General features: G+C 35.1%; 1 protein-coding gene across 1 annotated transcript; it reads right to left on the minus strand.

Moving 5' to 3' along the window:
* Positions 1-1,200: 1,200 nt before the first annotated feature.
* Positions 1,201-20,230, minus strand: LOC134855262 (uncharacterized). Its single transcript, XM_063871729.1, has 13 exons — positions 19,951-20,230; positions 18,333-18,524; positions 11,959-12,125; positions 11,364-11,441; positions 9,451-9,526; positions 8,631-8,803; positions 7,873-8,017; positions 6,085-6,276; positions 5,821-6,008; positions 4,965-5,042; positions 4,651-4,726; positions 2,784-2,956; positions 1,201-1,715 (listed from the first exon to the last, which is right to left on the minus strand). The coding sequence occupies exons 1-13, from the start codon at positions 20,030-20,032 to the stop codon at positions 1,539-1,541; spliced, it is 1,797 nt and encodes a 598-aa protein (XP_063727799.1). The 5' UTR covers positions 20,033-20,230; the 3' UTR covers positions 1,201-1,538.
* Positions 20,231-21,208: the final 978 nt, after the last annotated feature.

Here is a 21,208-nt window from a genome sequence, read left to right on the forward strand (position 1 = left end):
ATCAACTGCTCACACTTGCAACTCAAAAGCTACTAAAACAATAGTTTCTAAGCTAATAAAACAATAGTTTCTATTGTATTTTATTTTTTACCTGGCTAATGGCAGATAGTTTCTAATAGGGGAGAGGGGAAATTGTTCAAGATTTTAACTCAGACGAATTTGCTAACTCATAAAAAAGCAACTATTGACCAACTTGATAGCCTATGATGTTTACTTGATGGCCTATACAGCAAGCAACTTACTTAAAAGGCTATTTTTTCGATTAACTTATATGCTTTTTGCAAAAAATATCATTTCAAAAAATAAATAAATAACTAGATAACTTGTTCAAACAAGCTTAAAATTTAGTATAAAATCAAATAAGTTAGGCTTACGAGCTGTTCAATTCCTCAGTTCTTCGCGGAGCTCCGTTGTTGTGTCCCTGCATACGAACTACAGGAAACTTTTTTGCTATTTTCCCGGCTGGGTAATGTTGACCAACCCTCAAGCAACGAGCACTGATCATAGTGACCTTCGAACATCCGACTTTTCGCTTGAGAGAAGACATGGAATCACTTTAACAACGCTCCCCCAACTACTTATAATTAATCGCAATGGTTGCTACATTTGATTGCACGATGCAAAATAAACAAAAAAATTGCCCACCATTCAATTCAACATGTTCAAAATCAACCTGTCTCTGTAAGTAAGCAAAAAATATGTCAGTTAGTTTTAGGTTCTAAAAACTTCACACAACAACTTTTGAAATATTATCAAACTGATTATTATCAACATGTCTTCGCGAAAAAGTAACTTTGCAGTATGACACTATCTTCGACTGTGCTACAGAAAAACATCGGTAACGCTGACAGTTCGATCCCCAGCCTGAGAGATAGCTTTCGCGTTAAATTCTACCGCTGTCGGTTGTTGATTCTGGACAAAAAAATCTTACTTGATTTCTAAAAAAAACCTTTCAAAGAAATTTTTTTGTAAATAAAACAGTAGTATCAAAATATTTTCATCTGAAACAACTTCATTCAAAATTAATTTGTTAAATTTAATGCCGATTAATAAGATAACAAACCATATTTACAAATACAAAATTTTATCAAACAATTGAGCAATCAATTCACATCAAGTTAATGAAAGCAACAATCGATTTCCAACCAACAAAAAAAAAATAAATCATTAAAAATTTCCGCATTTTTTCATCTAACTTTTGAAACTGTTGAAAATCAATTAGGACAAATTTTCCACGTACTCAGAGAACTGTGATAATAATGAAATCTCTAGAAAAAAATGAGTAAGAATCCAACGACAATTAAGGCGAGAGTTCATTAAATCAAAGTTTGCATGATATTCTCGTTTGTTTTCGAATCATTATTTTATTGTTATCACAATCATCAAAAATTAGTATCCGTTTATGTTTTTTACTATCAGTTTCAATTATTAAAAAATCGCTTAGTTTTATTTCGAATTCTATTTTACAGCCGCTGTTTGTATTTCTCTTTTCTCTCTTGCACTCTCACTACTCAGCTTTGTTCACGCCATTCGCACGCTCAGAGTGCAATGCGTGCGAAGAGTGCAACTACCAGTGCACTTATAGCCATTCGCACAGTGTTCGAGTCGGCAGTCTTGGTTCGATAGACCACTCTGTCGTTGAGGGGTTGAACAGCCCTGTAGGTGTCAGTAATTAATTCACCATTGTGTGCCCTTCCAGCTAGGAATCTTGAGAACTAAAATTGAAGTATTCTCAGATATAGTACCGAACAAAACCATCGCGGATCTTGTTAACTAGTCCCCCCTTATTGCAATAGGAGAGCAATAGTTAACAACGTATCAAATTCGTATATGCTTAACTGTTCAAATCTTTATCTTTCTTTATGTTGGGGGGGGGGGGGGGGGGGGGGGGGGGGGATTCGTTACAAGGTCCAACGTCACAAAAACTTTTTTGATTAACCCCATCCGTGTTTTTTTGTTTTACGGCCCAAGTTTGCCAAACTGTTTATTGAGCTTCTGTTATTAACGAAAAACTTGATTTTCTTTTGCTGTTAATATTTGTTAATAATTTAAACCATCAGATTCGAGAATCATGATGCAATTTCAAAATTAAAAAACTCAGTTGTGACCGAAAAGAACCCCCCCCCCCTTACATTGAAACTGACTACTGCGCAACGTTAAAGGTATGAAATGTAAGAGCAATGTGAAATTTATATCAGTCCAAATTATTTTGATACACTATATCTATCTATATAATATAGATAACAGATAATATATCTTCAGACAAGACTATTCTGGCTGTATTTTGAAATTGGTAGTAGTTGTTTGGCGGAATATGTAGAGTTTTAATGGAACAATATGATTTTCTTGCCAATATCCTGCTGTTGAATTTTTTTTTTTTGAGTTTGGGAGTAAAATCTGATTTGTCCCAGTCTTTTTTTACGGTTTGTTCAAAGCGTTCCGTTTTCTGCAAGCGTGAATTACAATTCTGATCAACTACTTGATTATGTTTGTTAGCTCCATAATATGATAGTGGTATTTTGCTAGCAATCGGAGTTTTTCAGGATTTTTTTATAAAGACTTTCAAAGGATTCTAGGAAAAAAGAACCCTAGGTTCCTGGTAAAACCCAAGGTTCCTGGTAATACCCAAGGTTCCTGGGAATACCCAAGGTTCCTGGTAATACCCAAGGTTCCTGGGAATACCCAAGGTTCCTGGTAATACCCAAGGTTCCTGGTAATACCCAAGGTTCCTGGTAATACCCAAGATTCCTGGTAATATCAAAGGTTCCTGGTAATGACCTCACCTGTGCTTCGCTGACGTAGATTGGGTCTTCGAAGACATACCAGTTGACGACTTCGAGACAGGGTGGCGTAGTCAGGGATCCTTTGTAGTGGAAGAATTTGCTCATCACTTCCGGGTCATTCAGCGGCAGCAAGTCAGTCAGCGCGAACATATTATCCCATTCAACGTGGGATCCTATGAATGTAGTAAAATTTTATCTTAATTCGAAGCGGCATTCTATGATACACAATTTTAGGATGTTTCTGTTCAAAGCAACTGAGTTCAAAGCAACATGGCGTTTTTTGTGACGATACAGCAGGTTTTTTTCCACGTTTTTCGTATCAAGGCTGTTTTAGAAGTGGTCAACTTTGGTTATAGGCGTCACACTGACGCCTATAAGCAATTTATTTTTGACGACCTCTCAAGTTTGCTTTGCTTCAAAAACTAATTCGTTTCCAATATGGTTTGTGATACAAACTTGAGAGGTCATCAAAATACTACTCGGCTCTGTTTCAAAATTTTATGGTTGTTCTATTTTTAATTACGGCTAAGCGCGTAAAGTAACGATGTAAGATATGAAAAACAAACACAGGCAAGCGAAAACACGGCAAAAATTAGCTCCGAAAGGTTCAAAAAAGCAAAAGACAAAAATATAGATATGCTATAGGCCGGAATCGGACACGGATATGGCGACTAGGGGCCACAAGTCCTAGCATCGGCGCCATTCGTGCTAAGCAAACTGCAAACACAAGCCACCAACAAAACAGACACAAAGATACAATGCTATACAGCGAAAGCATACCTTTTATTAGAGATTTCGATTTGAAAACAAATAGATATCATAATTTGACAGTAACCTCCGCAAATGTAATAAAAAACCAACTGGTTTCTCTTGAAATCAATGAACTGTTTGAAGTTATCCTAATAGAGCAGTTCAAACCAGATAAAAAACCACCCTATATAAAATTATTTTTAACACCTGATAACGTTGGAAAAAATTGCTATGGCTCATCGTTCTCATTCTCTTCAGGATAAATTATTCAAAATTCGGTCTTTAAAATATTACTAAATAAAAACAGCTTAAAAATTTGAAGATAAAACTAAGGTAAGTTATTAGGTATATATTTGCAATAAAAAACAGTTGAAAAAACTGTTCACGGCCACGAAAAGCTCTTACTATTAGCAGTTCTTCAAAAATGTATAAACGCGTCAAAAATGGCTCAATTTTGAAAATACAGTAAATTCATTGTTTTCTAAAAATCGATTGCCTAAAAACAATTTAACTGCTTGCTCATTATCTTGTCTAATTATTTATATATAAAAAAATTCTGATTGTGAACAAAACAGCCAAAAATTAGTTCAATGATAAAATAAACGCAATGGTTAAAACAAAAGCACAAGCAATAAAATGCAAAAAGTCGTCCTAAAGCGGTTACAAAAAAAATAAGGAAAAGGGGAAAAAAGGTTAAAAAAATGAAACATTCGACTTGTTTCTAAAACGAAGCCCCGACCTGGAGATAAATAGTCTCACGTCTGCGCCATGGCCGCTTGACAAACGTCAAACCCTAGCCACCAGTAAAGCAGATACAAAAAATGCTATCAATTTGCCAAATTCTATGACAGCAAAAATGCCACTAAATGAGTATTTTTATTTGCGAAATGGGATTAATCATAAGTGGACTTCGTAAAATGAAACGAGTAGATAATTCGTTTCAGGGTAGATGTAGCCAGAAAAAAATGCTTCTAGATTGAAACGTTTATCAGCTTGTTACACAATTGTTGCACAGTTATTAAGGAACTGCTCTGTTGTAGCCGTTGATTTCTTCAATTTTCAAAAAAAAAAATCGAAACCACATGAAATTTAGACAATAAAACAAGGGACAACAAACCTGCATCAATGAGTTCTCCGAGCTCGTTCATTATGTCAGCAAATGGTCCACGAGGAACGAATGTTCCATCATATTTCTAAATTTCAACAGAATTTTTTGAAACTAAACTTAAGTAAACTAATCAAAAATAGCGGTTAACAAAAAAAAATAGCCGTTTTTTTGGTTTTTTTCCGAGCTGTGTTTCAAAATGTTTTTTTTTTGTGCTTGTGGGGAGAAGGATTGAATACTACGAATTCTCGCCCTGCCGAGTGACTCTTCGTTCGAAATGCGCTTAATAAGCAAAAATTTCAAATTGGTTAACAATAACTACTTACTTCAATGAAGAATCCTAGAACGGTCAGTGAATTGTCCGTAGCGAGTGCAAGTGACTTGCTCTTGAACACGAAATGCAGCTGAAAAAAAAAAAAAATTATAAATCAATACAAGAATGTTTTTCTCTCCAAAGAACCTTTGTTTAGTTCGATGAAAAATAGCTCAGACAAGTTCTCAGTTTAAACACTGAAGCTAAAAAGCAGCAAAATATTGAAAAACGGTTATATAATTGATTTACGAAAAAATTGCTTTGATAAAGAGAAACGATATAAAACTGACAGCATGGTCGGAAATTGATCACGTGACCTTATTCTCTCCCTTTAAACATTTTTTAAAAACGGAGTACACACTGGTTTTTGCAAAAATGGGCTAATACAGCAACGTTCCAGATGCAAAAACGCGGCAACAATGCGCGAGCTTAATTCAAACCTTACAGACAGAAAAAAACAGACCGTCTCGATTACCAGAAAAATTACCCTTTCTATAAAAATCTAGGAAACATGAATACTTCGATTTTTTTGGACCAATTTAGCTTGTCAGTTCGTCCATAATTATGATCAAAAACTTTTTTTTAAAGTGAAAACGAATTCACATACAGGAGAAGCTATATACAGCCGCTTAAACAGCTACTAATTAAACATCGTTAAATTCAAGTTGTAAAAAAGTGAAAACTTTTTCTACATGGCGAGAAAAGCTCTTTTAGTTCCAGCTTCTAAAATAAGTTTTTTTTTAATCGCCAAAGATTTTTTTATTAATTACAAAGTAGTTTTTAAGAATTAAAAATAGGAAAACACGTTTGAAATTCTGTATTCGGAAAATGTCCAGCCAGATATCCAGCACTACTTAACTCCATCTTACCTCGGCGGCGAATCTCTTTCCATTGACAGTGTGTTCCGATCCAGGTTCGTCCTCTGTTCCCCAGTGGAAGTGATATTGCCAGAAGGCGTAGTCCTCTTTATTGGAGCTATCTGTGGCAGATCTGGGGCGTTGAGTGATAAGGTTCATCGAATCACCAAAATAGCTCATCATTTCATCGGTCAATTGGACTAAACAGTTTTAAATTCTCCCTCATCCAGAATTTTTCCTGAAGAAGCAACCACCCAAATAAGTATAAGCACTTACATGTGTATCCTTTGTTGGCTAAATCCATCTGGCTGATTGGCATTCCAAGCGCTTCCGCGAAAGTGAATCCCACGTCCAGATTTGAATCATGAACAGTGCTCTCTGTGTCAATGTCAATGGGGGATTGCCTGTTTCCATTACACGTCCAGCCACCGGCAGCGGCCGCCGGAGTACCAACCCACGCTGCTTGGTCTGAAAGATAACGAATAATATAGATCGAACGTTTTTAGATCAGAATGAATTCGGAACTTTTCCAAAATTTGGAATCCGCAGAACAGGCAGGCAGGTTACATGGTCACTATCAAACCCTGATATTCCAATTCCAATTTAGAACCAGTTATTATAGTGTTTCAAGCAACTCCGGCTATCTTGGCTAACAGCTAGACCGAATATTTTCAGAACAACGATGCCGGTTGCTGCGCAAGTTGCACAGAAAGTTCCGACCACAAAACAAAATTGAACTTAATTTTGTTTTTATAAAATGAGTCGTATTTTGATCGTTTTGTCATGAGAAGATCTGAACAAAATCTTAGAAATTAGACACATTCGATAGTAATTGTGGCCTGAAACTAGAGGTCAAGAAAGAGCTTGTGCTTGCATACCAAGATTTCCATGACAGGGGATCAAATACACGATCTGACTCTGTTAAATAGAACGTTTCACCGTGCGATTGAAGAGCAATCAATCGGTATATTCGGCCCATTAATCGGGCAATGAGACAAAACCTTATAACAATTTGGAGCACTTATTATCATTCCCAATAAAACTTTTCTGGGGAGGATGTTAATGAGACCTCAAATTTTTACCCAATCAGAATCGAGTTTTTTCACGCATCGCTAAGCAATTGGAATTCAAATTAGTTTATGCTCATGAACTCGGTGGCGTCCCTCATGCTTGAGGGACCGAATGCTTGAAATTAATTTAAGCTTACTTCGAGCCAATCAGAATTGAGTGTTCAAAAATTCAAAGTAAATCGCGAAATCTCTAAGAAAATAAGTAATAAATAAAAAAAAATATTAGATCTGTACGAATTGTACAGCTTTAAACATTTTCTGCTAAATTTGACTTCAATTTTGTGAGAAAGGCATTTAGCCAATTAGAACGCTTAGCAATTTTGATTGGTTGAAATTTCTCAAGCATTCGGTCCTTCAAGCATGAGAACCCTCCCCCATGAACTCATTATAGACCAACGAAGTTGCTAATTGGCATATTGATAGAAACTCCGAGTCTGTTCCGTTCGTTACGCGGCCCAAAATAGATATTTTTGACAATAATTGAGATGAATATGCTCAATTCTGATTGGTTGACAATGAAACCAGCCGAGACGCAACCTGGAAATCATTATTAAGAGATATTTTTGACAATTTTGAAAACAGGAATCATTGAGATGAATATGCTCAACTCTGATTGGTTGACACTGAAACCAGCCGAGGAGACATAAGCTGGAAAGCATTATTATACCGAACCGGCGAAAAAACAAAAATGGCAGAAAACATTCCTATTTTATCAAATGACCAACTAAACTTTGATGAAAATTGTACAATTTTGTCTCAAACCATAACGCCCCAAACTTTCAATAAAAACTTAAAACGGTTGAATATTATTTGTTTTGACTTCTGTATATTGTCACAGTTATTTTGGTTAATAAAAAATTTGACGAGCGGTTTTTCATTTTTGGGCCGTATAACGAAACAGACCCGAAATTCCTTCTCTCACCAGTAGAATTAATAAGAGAAGTGAAGGACGTCTACTGAGTCCATAAAAAACAAAGTATACAATGTATCTCACTAGCAAAGGTCCAGCTTGGTGCAGAGTTCGAGACAGTTGCCAATTGAGTCCTTCGCACAATCCTTCCATTCAGAGGCTGAGCAAATCTGTAAGTATTGGTGGGTATCTCATTATCCGCATTTCGTATTAAGAAGAACTTGTCATACTAAAATAAAGAAAATATATTAAAATCAAAAACTATGAACATTTAATAGATTTAAAACTCTTTAAAATAAAAAATCATAATTACCCTTCCTTATAATTATATTTTTTTAAATTACCAAAAATATTAAAAAGAGTTTAGTTTTGAAAATAGGAAGCCATTGTCACTAATAAGGAACTTCATGCATGTTTTCTTGGGATTTGGAACCTAATTCAATCAGAATAGAAGCTGAAAAAGGTCAAAAAAGAGGGATCCAATGAAAGTCAAAAATCGATTGATTTCAAAACACGGCCCACAGTCATCCCCCACCCCAACCCGCAGCGGAGCAGACTGATAAATTTGGGGTGAAGTTGAAACTTTCCGCCAATCATATCACTATCGTATCACTAAACAAGTTTTAATAAGCATTACAAGAAAAAATGGAAAATAGTTGATTGCTTTGTTTCATTGAAGGATTTTAAATTGAACCTCAAATTATTTTTTTATACAACAACATCTTCATAAGAAGTATTGTGAACCGATTTTTTCTTTACAACGTAATATTGCACATTTAGCCATAATAAAACGAAAAACAACTAAACAAGCGGGGGGGGGGGGGGGCTAGTATTGTTCTCACCTGGTCTTGGCTGATGTAGATAGGGTCCTCAAAGACATACCAGTTGACAACTTCATAGCAGGGGGGAGTAGTGAGAGAACCATTATAGTGGTAGAATTTCTTCATCGAAGGGTTGTACATAGGAATCAAATCCGAAATGGCTATCGCGTCAATGTAATCTGTCGTTTGATCCTCTAAATAAAACATAAGAAATCAAATTATGTTGTTGCTGTTGTCAACCCCGTTGATACCTTTTCATCCCCCTTGAAGAGCTCAGTTTCACGGTAAAATTTCTTTAGAAAAAATAAGAACAAACTCCAGTTAGCGAGGAGATTGTAGTTTCATTCCGAATTTGAAAAATTTTTGTCGACCTTTTTTTAGACCGAGCGATTTAATTTTTTGAGCTCTCCCTAAGCACTGTTTAGTCACTGTTTCGTCCAAATTTTCTGCGCCGCAGGCAAAATTTTGAAAAAAAAGTCCAAAAAAAGGCGTTTTTAGGCACTTTTTGGAGGAAAATTTTGACCAAAAAATCACGTTTTCTCGGCGCGCGCTCCCCTCAAAAATAGGATATATTGGCGCCAAAGACGCCTTTAGAACAATTTTAGAGTCGGTCGGCCAAAAATGGATTTCTTAAAAATACCAAAAGGGGACCCTTAGGGTCGGCAGGGGGTCAAATCCCAGAGGGGAGAAAGGCGTCCGCCACCGCCCCCCCCCCCCCCCCCCCCCCCTAAATCAGCTACTGATAACATATTATATTTGCCAATCTGATGATATCGTTCGAAGGAACTTATTGTTCCGAGCATAGACTGGAGGCTATTTAACTAAATGACTGCCGGTTAACCTTGTGACAGAGTTTCAATGGCGTCCAGAAGCGTTTTCCACTGACCACCATGTTCGAAGCCCGGCGTATCGTCAATCTACAAAACAATCAAATTAAATTTGGGTCAAAAACAGTCACTTGTGAGCACTATTATAAGTTATTTTACAATAAAATTTTAATCCACTTATTGAAGATTGATCACTTTTATCTGTAAATCGAATAGTTTCAAACTTTGCTAATGTTCAGAACTCTCCTTTAAAAAATAATTTTAACAATAGTTTTAGAAAAAACTTAAATGTTGGTCGGGCAATTATAGGCATCAAAGATATCATCTGATAGATATAAACTAATCGAACACATAATAAACTGAAAATCATTCAAAAGTTGTGACAAAAAAATGCATTACAAAATCTTGCATGTACCGCAAACTACTAACTGAGACTCTCTGTAGGCGCTAAACGTAATTATTACAAAGCATTAAATTCCCCACTTTTATCCACTCATGTAAATTAAAACCCCTTTGAAACTACCATTCTGTGAACAAAGTTATTTACGGGAAAAAAGTCCAGAACACGATAGCAACATCGTTGCTAATCGCAAGGGTCAAAAAAAATCAACAAACCAGTAAATAGCTAAAAAATTGACACGAACTTTTGAAACTCAATTATTTGCACAAAATCAGAAGGAAATGAAATGATTTCCTAAATAAGTGAAAAGGGCCTTAATTTGAGACTAATTCGGTTCTGCGGCAGCTAAACCGACAAAAAACAAACCGATAACCAGAGGTTTTTTAATGCTCGGAAATTTTTCCGCTCAAAAAAAAACAGGTTCTGGCCGGATTCCAACAATTGATCTACGACTTTACTGGCAGGTGCGTTTAACTCCTCGCCACATGCGCACCTTTACCTCAGACTTTAGATTTCATATGAACTAAAGATAAAATAATTCAAGCGATTCTGTTAAACTAGTTGTTAACCCGAAAAATATATGACTGGAAGTGGAAAAACGCAAGTAAACTCAAGGAAACGGAAAAATAATTGATTGAAAGAATGTGTACCCACGCTACTTCTAGAGTTGCATAATGCTTCCCCTCCCCACCTCACCAAATCACAAGCCATCCATTCCCCATTTGTGTAACAAGCGGACAGTTTAACAAAAAACATTTCCAAAATTTGCATGTAGGGGTGAAGGAAAAAGAGCCAGAAAATGGAAAAAAACTGGACCAATAGGCAAAACTTTTAATCTGCGCTGAAATCTTTACAAGTGCTATTTACATCACTTTCAGCGGATGATTTTCAATTGAGCTCAAAAAGCGCATACACCTAAGAGCATTCATAAATACATAAATATGGATGAATACACATCTGTAATCTGTAGTTATTAGAGAATTTAAGGACTTCCTGAAAAAAAATGAAAAAAAAACAGCAAGACCTATGTAAGAGTCTTCACTACGTTCATTACTCTTAATAAGAAAAATAGAAGTAGGCTTCGAATTAAAAAAAATGGGCATCTCGGACTCGATCTGCAACCTACAGCGACCTAGAGAATATGCGTCTCACGCACTAACCACTCAGCCACGGACGCTTAATTACTCACAAACACTAGCCTCAAATAAAGCAGAGAAGAGATGCAATGAAATTTCCACTCAATGCACATATCATGAGTATAGCAAAAGTGCACCAGACCAAAGTATACCAAACAATGAACACTTTGCCACCAAATAATGAACACTTTTAGTTGCAACAATGAGTTAAATTAGTACAAAAAAGTTTGAAGTAATACACTAAAGCTCGCAAGCGTAAGAACCAAAAGTCAAGCGGAAAAAAATTAAGAGTGAATTTTTCGATTTGAGCTAGACAACTTTTCCTTAAAAACACAAAAAATCATTAGGACCTATATAAGTGAAAATCCCTTTTTTATACTTAAAAACTTACTTCGATAAAGAATCCTAGAACTGTCAGTGAGTTGTCGTCAGTGAGAGCCGTCTGAATGCTCTTGAACACGAAATGAACCTGGAAAAAAATATCAACACTGATTACAAGCTATGTATAGAAATTTTATCAACACCAATTAAATCATTGCCCTTATTATTCATCTAAGCTTACTATAGGGCAGATTTTGTAAGTTCTTAGTAAGGCATTTTTATTAGTTCTTACAATCCACGTTCCTACTTAAATTTGATTTGCTTTGATTGTTAATTTAAAAATAGTTAGATAATGCCATCAAATAATTCTTGGTAGTTCAAGAGTTGCATAACCCGTAAAACAGTATGTAGTTTTGTAGACTAATCAATTCTGTTGAAACCAGTTTGTGATTGCCATTTATTCAAGTGGTATATAAAAAATCAATTGATATACAAAAAAGTTTTCTTTTGTGATAGACTTCAGCGTTCGGACAATTGTGAAAGTATAATAAAAGCGCTTCAATCCAGAAATGAACTGAAATGATAATTTCAGACAAGACACCTTTGCTAATATAGCACCATATTATCTACTGCAAGTAATTGTAATTGTAAATGAGCTTTCTTACTTCAGCCATGAACCTATGGCCATCAATAAGATGTTCGGATCCGGGCGTCGTTGCAGTGCCCCAGTGAAAGTGGAATTGAAGGAAGGTGTAGTCACTTGGGTCTATGGGCAGATCAGCTCCATCGATTGTCAGGGGAGAAGTGTCGTATTCATTATTATCCATTTGCACTTGAAAAATCAGAAAAAAAAATTGATTAATATTAAAAACGAACTTTGAAAAAATCTAGGCTATACTCAAATTTAGCTGAAGAAAAATACATATTTTCTCCCGCTAAAACGATTTGGTTGGGGTGGGGTGTGGTACGATTGATTGCAAATTAGACTTGAACGAAAAATAAATTTAGACATCGATGTAAAACAACAGTTATCAAAAATTATACGTAATTGGTCTGTAATGGTGTCAAATTTCTCTCATAACTCTCGCAAAACTGACTTTAGTACAGCTAACTTGTAAAAATGCCCCATCTTAAATTTTTTATTGATTGAAAATTAACACGTGCAAAAACAATATAGGGTCCCATTGCAGACCCAAATATTGTTTTGCATTCCAGAAGCTCGAGAGTAAATAAACCAGCCGAAGTATAAACCAACCGAAAAAGCGCGGAGTATATGAGCTAGTGGAAAAATTACATCATTTGAAAGGAAATTGCATAACTTTCGTAACTGCTACATAATTGTTACATAACTATTATATAACACTTACGTATTTGGCTGGTTGATACTTCGGCTGGTTTATTCTTTGCTGGTTTATATACCAACAAGAAACTCAAACGAAATTTAATTGTAAATATACAGAGGCGAAGATGCACTTGCCAACACAGAGGCGAAGCTGCACTTGGCAAACACAAAAGCGAGGAAAATGCAAAAAAGAGCTGTAAGCAGGCAAAACAAAGTGAAATAAGGAAAAGATTATAAATACACCTGAAAATTTTTTTCGAGACTAGGATTTTCTCAATTTCTCACATCTGCTTTACAACCGCTTGTAATTTAACTAACACTAGCAAACAAAAACGCAGCTGCAGTTTCTATCAAATCGCCGATGTTATGCAGCAAAAACTCGACCAAAAATTTTTTAACTATTTAAATGTTCCGGATTGGAATATCCGATCTCTCGATTAGGAGTCTCACGTCCTCGCATCTGCGCAACGGTTGCTTGGAAGTAAATTAGTGCCCCAGCTAATGCTGGATCTACCTGTTCTAATATTTTTAATCATATATTGTACTGATACGGAAATGAGTAATTTCAGAAAAATGGACTTTTCGCTAAATCCTAGTGTTTCACTGCTTAAGTTGGGGATTAACCGCTCGTTTAAAGAAAAAAACTACTGCTCGATTTTTCAATTGAAGTCTTTAGCTCAGATTTGGATGGGTAGGTTTTGAAAAAAAGTTTAAAAAAAATTCCAAAAAACGATCAAAGAGTGAAAAATTTGACTTTCCCTAAATCCTTAATTTTTCTCTAGTAAACCAACGAAATAGGCTCTGCTTTCAACTTCCTGATTTTTAAAATGAGCCCTTAAAATCAGATTTAGCTTATCGTTTTTGCGAATTGTGACCAAAACTGTTTTTGCGAATTGTTTCTCAAACGGTAAAAATTTTAAAAAGAATATATCCGCAGTCCATATCAGCTTTTCAACAAAAAAACAGGTTAAAACAGATTACGCAGGGAAAATCTAAGCACCGTGTTAGTTTTAAAGAAATATCAACTTTAAAATCAGCAAACTGATTTTCAAAAACAGAATAACTTTCTAAAATGGTAAGGAATAATTTTCCTTGCGCAGGTAAGATTCGCATAAACTATGGCTAAACCCTAAGTTTGGACTTTTCCAAAACACAGGGCAGAGCTGCTTGCGCAGAGAAAATTCGCATAAATGATGTTTAAACCCTAAATTTGGACTTTATAAAACGCAGGGCATAGCTGCTTGCGCAGGTAAGACTCGCACAAAAATGGTTAAGCCCTTTCTCTTGGTTTAACCCTTAGTCTCCGATTTGGCAGAGTAGTTTTTGAGGAAATTCAGAAAGTTTTAAAATTAACCAAAACGTCAAAAAATGGGCTGGTTTGAGGCCATAACTTTTTCTACCGAATTTACGGAATACCCGCTTCAGAAGGGGAGATACCCATAAATAGTTCTTTTTATCGATTCTTTTCATCTCAGATGTGCATATAATATTTGAGAAAATTAAAAAAATCAAAACAATTATCAGGCCAAAAATCCCTCCACTAGAACGTGAGGTGAAAAACCGACTAGCAAAATTTGCAGGCAAATAAAACAGCAGCCAGTTTTTCCACCGGTACTGTTTTTTTTGAAAAGCGGTACAGTATTTTTTTGTGAAAAATTGAAATTTCTCAAAAAAGTGCAAACATTTTCCAGAGCGTCGCAATAAAACAAAAAACGCCGTAAACTTTTATGATACATTTTTGTTTTCAAACAAGACCTAATACTCGCCAAAAACAAAGCAGCAATTTATACCAATAATTTGTTTATGCTTGAATAAGCTTAAATATGATTTAAAAGAAACTAGCGTGTAACGCACCTTCGGTGCTTCGAATTTTTGACAATGTGAAAAACTGCATGTATTGGAAACCAAATCTGCAGGCTTTTAGTTTTCTCTGACAGCACCTAATTACATGGTGGTTGGTAATTTCATATTTGATATTTTTTTAATTCCTTTTTTCCGTCATCACGAAAACGTCAAATCTCGAAAAGTAAAAGTATTTGAGTAGTCATATTTGGAAGCAAGAGTTACAAATCCTGGAAGTACCCTGGCAGCGCCAAACTACAGGGATAGGAATTTCAAATTAAAAAACACTCAAAGTTGAGTTTTCTGAAAATTTTTGAAAAAATCACAAAAAACTTCAAATTTCAGAAACTAAAAGAAATTGAGCATTCATACTTGAAGGTAAGATTTGCAACTCCTGAGAAAACCCTGACAGCACCCAACTACAGCTTAAGGAATTTCAAAGGAATTTCAAAAAAAAAATTTGAAATGCCTTAAGCTGCAGTTGGGTGCTGTCAGGGTTTTGAAACTGTTTTTGAAAAAATCATAAATAACGTCATATCTCAAAAACTACAGCAACTTGAGCAGTCATAGTTGGAGGCAAGGTTCGCAGTCCCCTGAGAGTACCCCGATAGCCCCAACTACAGGGTTGCGAATTTCAAATTGAAGAAAAAACTATATTTTTTGAATTTTTTTTTTAAATCACAAAAAAAGTCATATCTCGAAAACTTAAAGGATTTGAGCAGTCATGTTTGGAGACAAGAATCGAAACTCCTGAGAGTACCCTGACAGTACCCAATTACAGGATAATTTCAAATTTTGAAATAAGTTAATTTTTTGAAAATGTTTTGAAAAATCACAAAAAACGACATATCTCGAAAACTTAAAGGATTTGAGCAGTCATATTTGGAGGCAAGAGTCGCAGCTCCTGACTGAGATAACCCTGACAGCAGCCAACTACAGGGTAAAAATTTTCAAATTCTGAAAAAAAAATTAATCTAATCTATCTATCTAGCTATCTATCTATCTATCTATCTACCTATCTATCTATCTATCTATCTATCTATCTATCTATCTATCTATCTATCTATATATCTATCTATCTATCTATCTATCTATCTATCTATCTATCTATCTATCTATATCTATCTATCTATCTATCTATACTATATTTAAATGCTAGTGACAACTATCTCCCATGTTTAAGGTTAATCATTTTGCATGTTTAACGAAAGAATTTTTTCATGTTTAAGCTAGATCATAAATTTCAAGGCTTAAGAAATTTTTCAATTAGTTTTCCGCAAGGCCATTTATTTTTCAGTAACTTTTTTGCCTCCAATTATGCCTGCTCAATTTTTTGTAGTTTTCTAGATATAACGTTTTTTGTGATTTTGTGAAAATTTTTCAGAACAATTATTCAGAAAAAAAAGATGGATTGAAAAAAAAAAGATAGAAAATCCAGATAAAGATAAAGAGATTGGAGACAGCCATTTGACAACGGTATTATTTTGAACTAAATCGTCGAAATCAAATTCAAAGTTAAAAAATTAGGAGCTTAAACATGAAAAAATTCTTTCGTTAACCATGCAAAATTATTGAGCTTAAACATGGGAGGTAGCTGTCACTAGTATTTAATTATAGTATAGATAGATAGATAGATAGATAGATAGATAGATAGATAGATAGATAGATATAGATAGATAGATATAGATAGATAAATATAGATAGATAGATAGATATATAGATAGATAGATAGATAGATAGATAGATAGATAGATAGATATATAGATAGATAGATAGATAGATAGATAGATAGATAGATAGATAGATAGATAGATAGATATACCAAAAGTGCCACCAAATGAGCACTTTTATTTGCGACTTAGGTTAGAACAAAAAAACTCTTCGTAAGAATACACAACACTTTGATTGTGTAAACACTTTTCAGGTTCGTACATAACCTAGCCGAAGTATCAACCAGCCGAAAATACGTAAGTGTTATATACTAGTAAAGTAACAATTATGTAACAGCTACGAAAGTATGCAAAATTCATTCATATGATGCAATTTTTTCGTCTGGCTGATATACTCCGCTCATTTTCGGTTGGTTTGTATTTGGGCTGCTTTATTCACTCTCGAGCTTTTGGAATGCAAAACAATTTCATATCTCGCATTTTTCAGAAATCTTTCCTTTTTCAAAAAATCGGATAAGTGTTTTAAAAATCAATTATAATAAATATTTTGATCTGCAGTATGTTTATATAATATTTTTGCATGTGCAACATTTCATGCAATAAGTTTTTCAGGATGGGAATTATTACAAGTTAGCTGTACAAAGTTAATTTTGAGAAAGTTTGCGAAAAGTTCACAAACAGAAAAGTTCGATTTCAACCCAACCAATCAACTGAGGTACTCGACTTTTGATACAAAAAAGTTAGCTAAAAGCAGTGCAATGGAAATGATTTGTTTCTAATATAACCTAACAAGCAGAAAAAGTAAGTAAGTAAACAAGCATAGTCAGTTGCTGGGCTCGTTGAAAATGTTTGCTACGCCGAAGCATTCGTGACAAAACTCTTTTGAAAAAAAGAGGGAAAAACAAGTTATTTCTGCTTTTTTACTAGACCGTAAAGAGAATTAAATTTAGGCATCAAAAATTAGATCGTATAGACTGAAACATGAATGTAAGCAATAGTTGTAAGAATCAGACGGGTGATCAGAAAAACAAAAACATCTGGTTGCTCTCAGACCAAAAACATTTTCAAATAGTAGACACAGAAGAAATGAAATTTTCTGAATTATCTGTTGAAAACGAATCAACGTAAAAATGGCTTTAATATACTTTCATACTAGGCTCTATGCGAGATTTCTTTACGGTATTGCCTAAAAAAACACGGTCTACTATGATAGACTGGTCCCTTGAAAATAATCAGTTCCCGTGAGAATCAGACACATAGAGCTCTCAAATCGTTTAATAATTATGATCTCGCAATTCAGAAAGATGTCTCAGTATATTTTCAAACAAATTTTACAATTTGTTACTTCTAAAACCTCTCCCTCAGCTTTTTAAGGTTGAAAATTAAAAAAAACGTCAATAGTGGATTTTGATGACAAATATGTCAACCCAATTATGGTTGTTAAACCGTACAACAAAGTGAAGCGAGCAAATTTCAATGTATAAACAATGTAGTAATTACAATTTCTAATCTGAAAAGTTACTGACTCAACGTATTTCGCGAGATTTTTGAATTGAATAATTTATACTCAAATTAGTTTTCAAAATTATAACATGCGAAATGCATGCGGGATCTGTCTATCATAGTTGCTTTTTCGAGGGACCACTCTATCATAGTAGTACCAAAAACACTTTTGCATAGTTATAGGTACCATTATGACAGAGTGGTCCCTTGATAAAGTAACACTAAAAAATGGCGAGAAACACCTGTCTAAACACCTAAAAACTATCTGTCTAAACTCCTAAAAATGGCGAGAAGGAGGTTTTACGAAGCAACAAAACATAAAATTTGTTTGAAAATAAACTACGACTTCTTTCCAAATTGCGAAAATCATTATCATTAAACGATTTCACAGCCATAGGTGTCTGATTCTCAAGGGACACGGTTAGTTTCAAGCGCCCACTCTATCATATAGTACTTAATTACATAACAACGCTAGAATATTTTAAATAAATGTTTCAAAATTGAAACAGGATACTTCTACATCTGAAAAAATTCCAATATCATTTCAAGATACACAAATTCTTAGTGGTCTAGAACATTCTCATAACACTTACCAGCTCTTATTTTGACAGGGTTGGGCGCCAGTCTCCTCTGGATCTCGGCTAGCAAAATAAAGTCAACAAGAGAACAAATCACCACTTACTAGTGTATCCCTTATTGGTATAGGAAGCGTTCGCCATATTCTGTCCCATTGCAGTCGAAAACTCGAATCCATCATCTAGGTTGGGGTCCCGTACGGTATCGCTGGTGATGATGTCGATTGGGGATTGCCTATTCCCGCCGCACGTCCAGCCATTGGCAGTGGCCGCCGGAGAGTTGGTCCACGCACTTTGGTCTGAAACAAAAAATGATGACGATGAAATAAACAAAGAATCTATTTGACAAGACAAAAACCAAAAGTAAGCGAAAGTGCCTTAGCTCTCTTTCTATCTCTCAAACTTAATCGATCTCTCCAATTCAACCAGAGGTTCGGAGCAGAGATCATAATCTATTTCGTCTCCATCAACATGCTTCTATGTCAAATTCTCCATCAAGGTTATGTTTGTAATGACTTGATGAACATATTTATCCGTCAAATCATTACAAACAACATCAAAATAAATTTAAATCGATATGCAACTAACCATGTAGCGCCAATATCATAAGCAAAAAACTATGGAGTGGCTAGAAAAAAAGATTTAGTGCTTACTTAAAGTCTACCCATCATGAATTTACACAAAAAATTGAGATATTTTTGCTAGAACATTCAGATACTTTGATTTAATTCAAAGCTATGAAACCGATGATGATGATGATTAACAATCGCGCAACTAGCTAAACACTCAGATGTTAAGCCAAGAAGTTATTCAGATGTTAAGCCAAGCAGGGAGGTGTGGTGTCGTCTGCCCCGCCCTCTACCCCCTCAATTCTGTCTGTCTAATTTTGCCGAATATTATTTGACGACATCCACCTTTGGCTCTGATATATATTTATTTTGAGAAGGGTGCAAAAATATATCTGTTAGCTCGAAATTTCAAAAAAAAATGGTTATTCCGGAGCACAAAATGACTTGAAACAAATATACCCAGCCTTTCCTCCCTCCATTACAAACTCATATTGCATCACTAGTTATATCATTCTTTGACTGAGCTTTAAAACGATATAAATTTGGTCTCATTTAAATAATTAATACAAATAAACTAGAGAAGATTTAATAAAAATATTTTTCTAGGAATTTCTGGAGTCCTGGGTACCCAAGGTGAATAGGTTTTATCAGTCGGTAAAATAAGCCACGCCTCTTGGTCTAGATAACGAAGAAAAACATCTCTGTTCATTATAGCTTCTTTCAAGGGGGCTATTCTCATGGGCGAAGAATTGAATGAGCGAAAGACTCATGGGCGAAGGACCGAAAACAAAAACAGTCGAAAGTCAATTATTAAAATGTATCAATTGCCGTTCAACTAAAAGGAATTAAATGAAGCAATATTTTGCTTCTTTTATAACGAAATTCTTTAAATCTAGAATTTGTCCCAATTCGGCGACGGTCAGTGACAATTTGAAAACTTTGCATATTTCTGCCCTTTTTATGTTTGGCTAATATTAATATTAAAACCCTGGCAATTTTAACTTTTCACGGTTTCTTCCCAAATTTTGGAATACTGAAATCTAATTTTTATTTTCGCCCATTCGGTCCTTCGCCTATGAGGGATTTTACCTTCTTTCAACATCAAACTTGGACCAAATTTGGTTCTAAATGAAAAAAAGGTTCGAGAATTTCTTACCGGAAAAGGTCCAATCCGCGCCACGTGCCCCGGAGAAGCAGATGGCCAACAGAACTCCAGACATTGGAAGCATTCTCGCCATGTTGTCAACTCGCTTTTAATCTAGCTTAACTCAACTAGATTTATAATTTTTCTTCAATCAACTTCAGCAAACCAACTTAATTTTTCTATTTAATTAACTTTGCTTTTTCAAATCTTTATTAACTTTGACCAACGAGAGAGAAGTAAGTTTAGTAACTAAGAGCCAGCCAACAAATCGAAAATGTGAACCACAAATAAAACCAATTGTTCGGTATGTTATCAAAGCCAGCAGCAAACAGAAGGCACTTAAGTTTAGACTTACCTATGAAAAAGTATAAAAACTACACACCTTTTTGAGATTCAAAATGCATTAAATCTTGAAGTTAATTTTTAACTACTGAGTTGAGACGGGTTTGCGTTGGTAATAATTTGACGCTTTTTTAACATTAAGTATCACCAATCTTAATCAAGTGAGACCAGGGGCAGATCTAGATTTTCTTGAGGGTGGGGGGGGGGGGGTGGGGGATGGGGGTTGATTAGATTTTCAAAACATTTTCTTAAATTTTGTTGACCGTTTTTTTAGGTCGAGCAAACTGATTTCCCAGCACTCCAAGAACACTATTAAGACCTTATGTTTCCAAAAATTTTCAGCGTCGCAGGCAATTTTTTTATTTTTGAAAAAAAAACACAGGTCAAACATGCGGTTTTCGGGCACTTTTTGGAAAACTTTGGCCAAAAAGTTGCATTGATACTTATAAACCATATTGAAAAATTGGCTAATTTGAAGGGGTGCAAAACTTGTAAACGCTTAATTGTTGCGCTATTCTGTTGAAGAGCAAATTTTTTTTAACTGTAAGTACCATGGTGGGTTAATTAAGAAAACATTTTTTCACCGAGTTGACAAAAATCCTCACAATCCTCATAGAAGTAACCTTCTCAAACTTACATATAATAGAAGTTAGCTAAAAATTAAATAGTTCAAAGTGCGGGATCTAGGAGTGTCTCTTGCCAGTGGGTCGAATACCTGGGATGGAGGGGAGCTTAGTGGCATCCGCCTTTCCCCTCAAAATCCGCCCCTTGCTTACCGTCAATTGAAGTTGGAAATCGAAAAAAATGAAAAATCAGCCCTCTAAATATTCCCCCACCCCTGTGGTATCCAGTAATGAGTCCCCCTATAAAGAAATTATTTAACGATTAAGCATATAAGAGTAAGGATAGCCGGTTACTGTGCAAGTAG

This window comes from Symsagittifera roscoffensis, chromosome 10 (assembly GCF_963678635.1).
Source record: "Symsagittifera roscoffensis chromosome 10, txSymRosc1.1, whole genome shotgun sequence".
NCBI classification, from domain to species: domain Eukaryota; kingdom Metazoa; phylum Xenacoelomorpha; order Acoela; family Convolutidae; genus Symsagittifera; species Symsagittifera roscoffensis.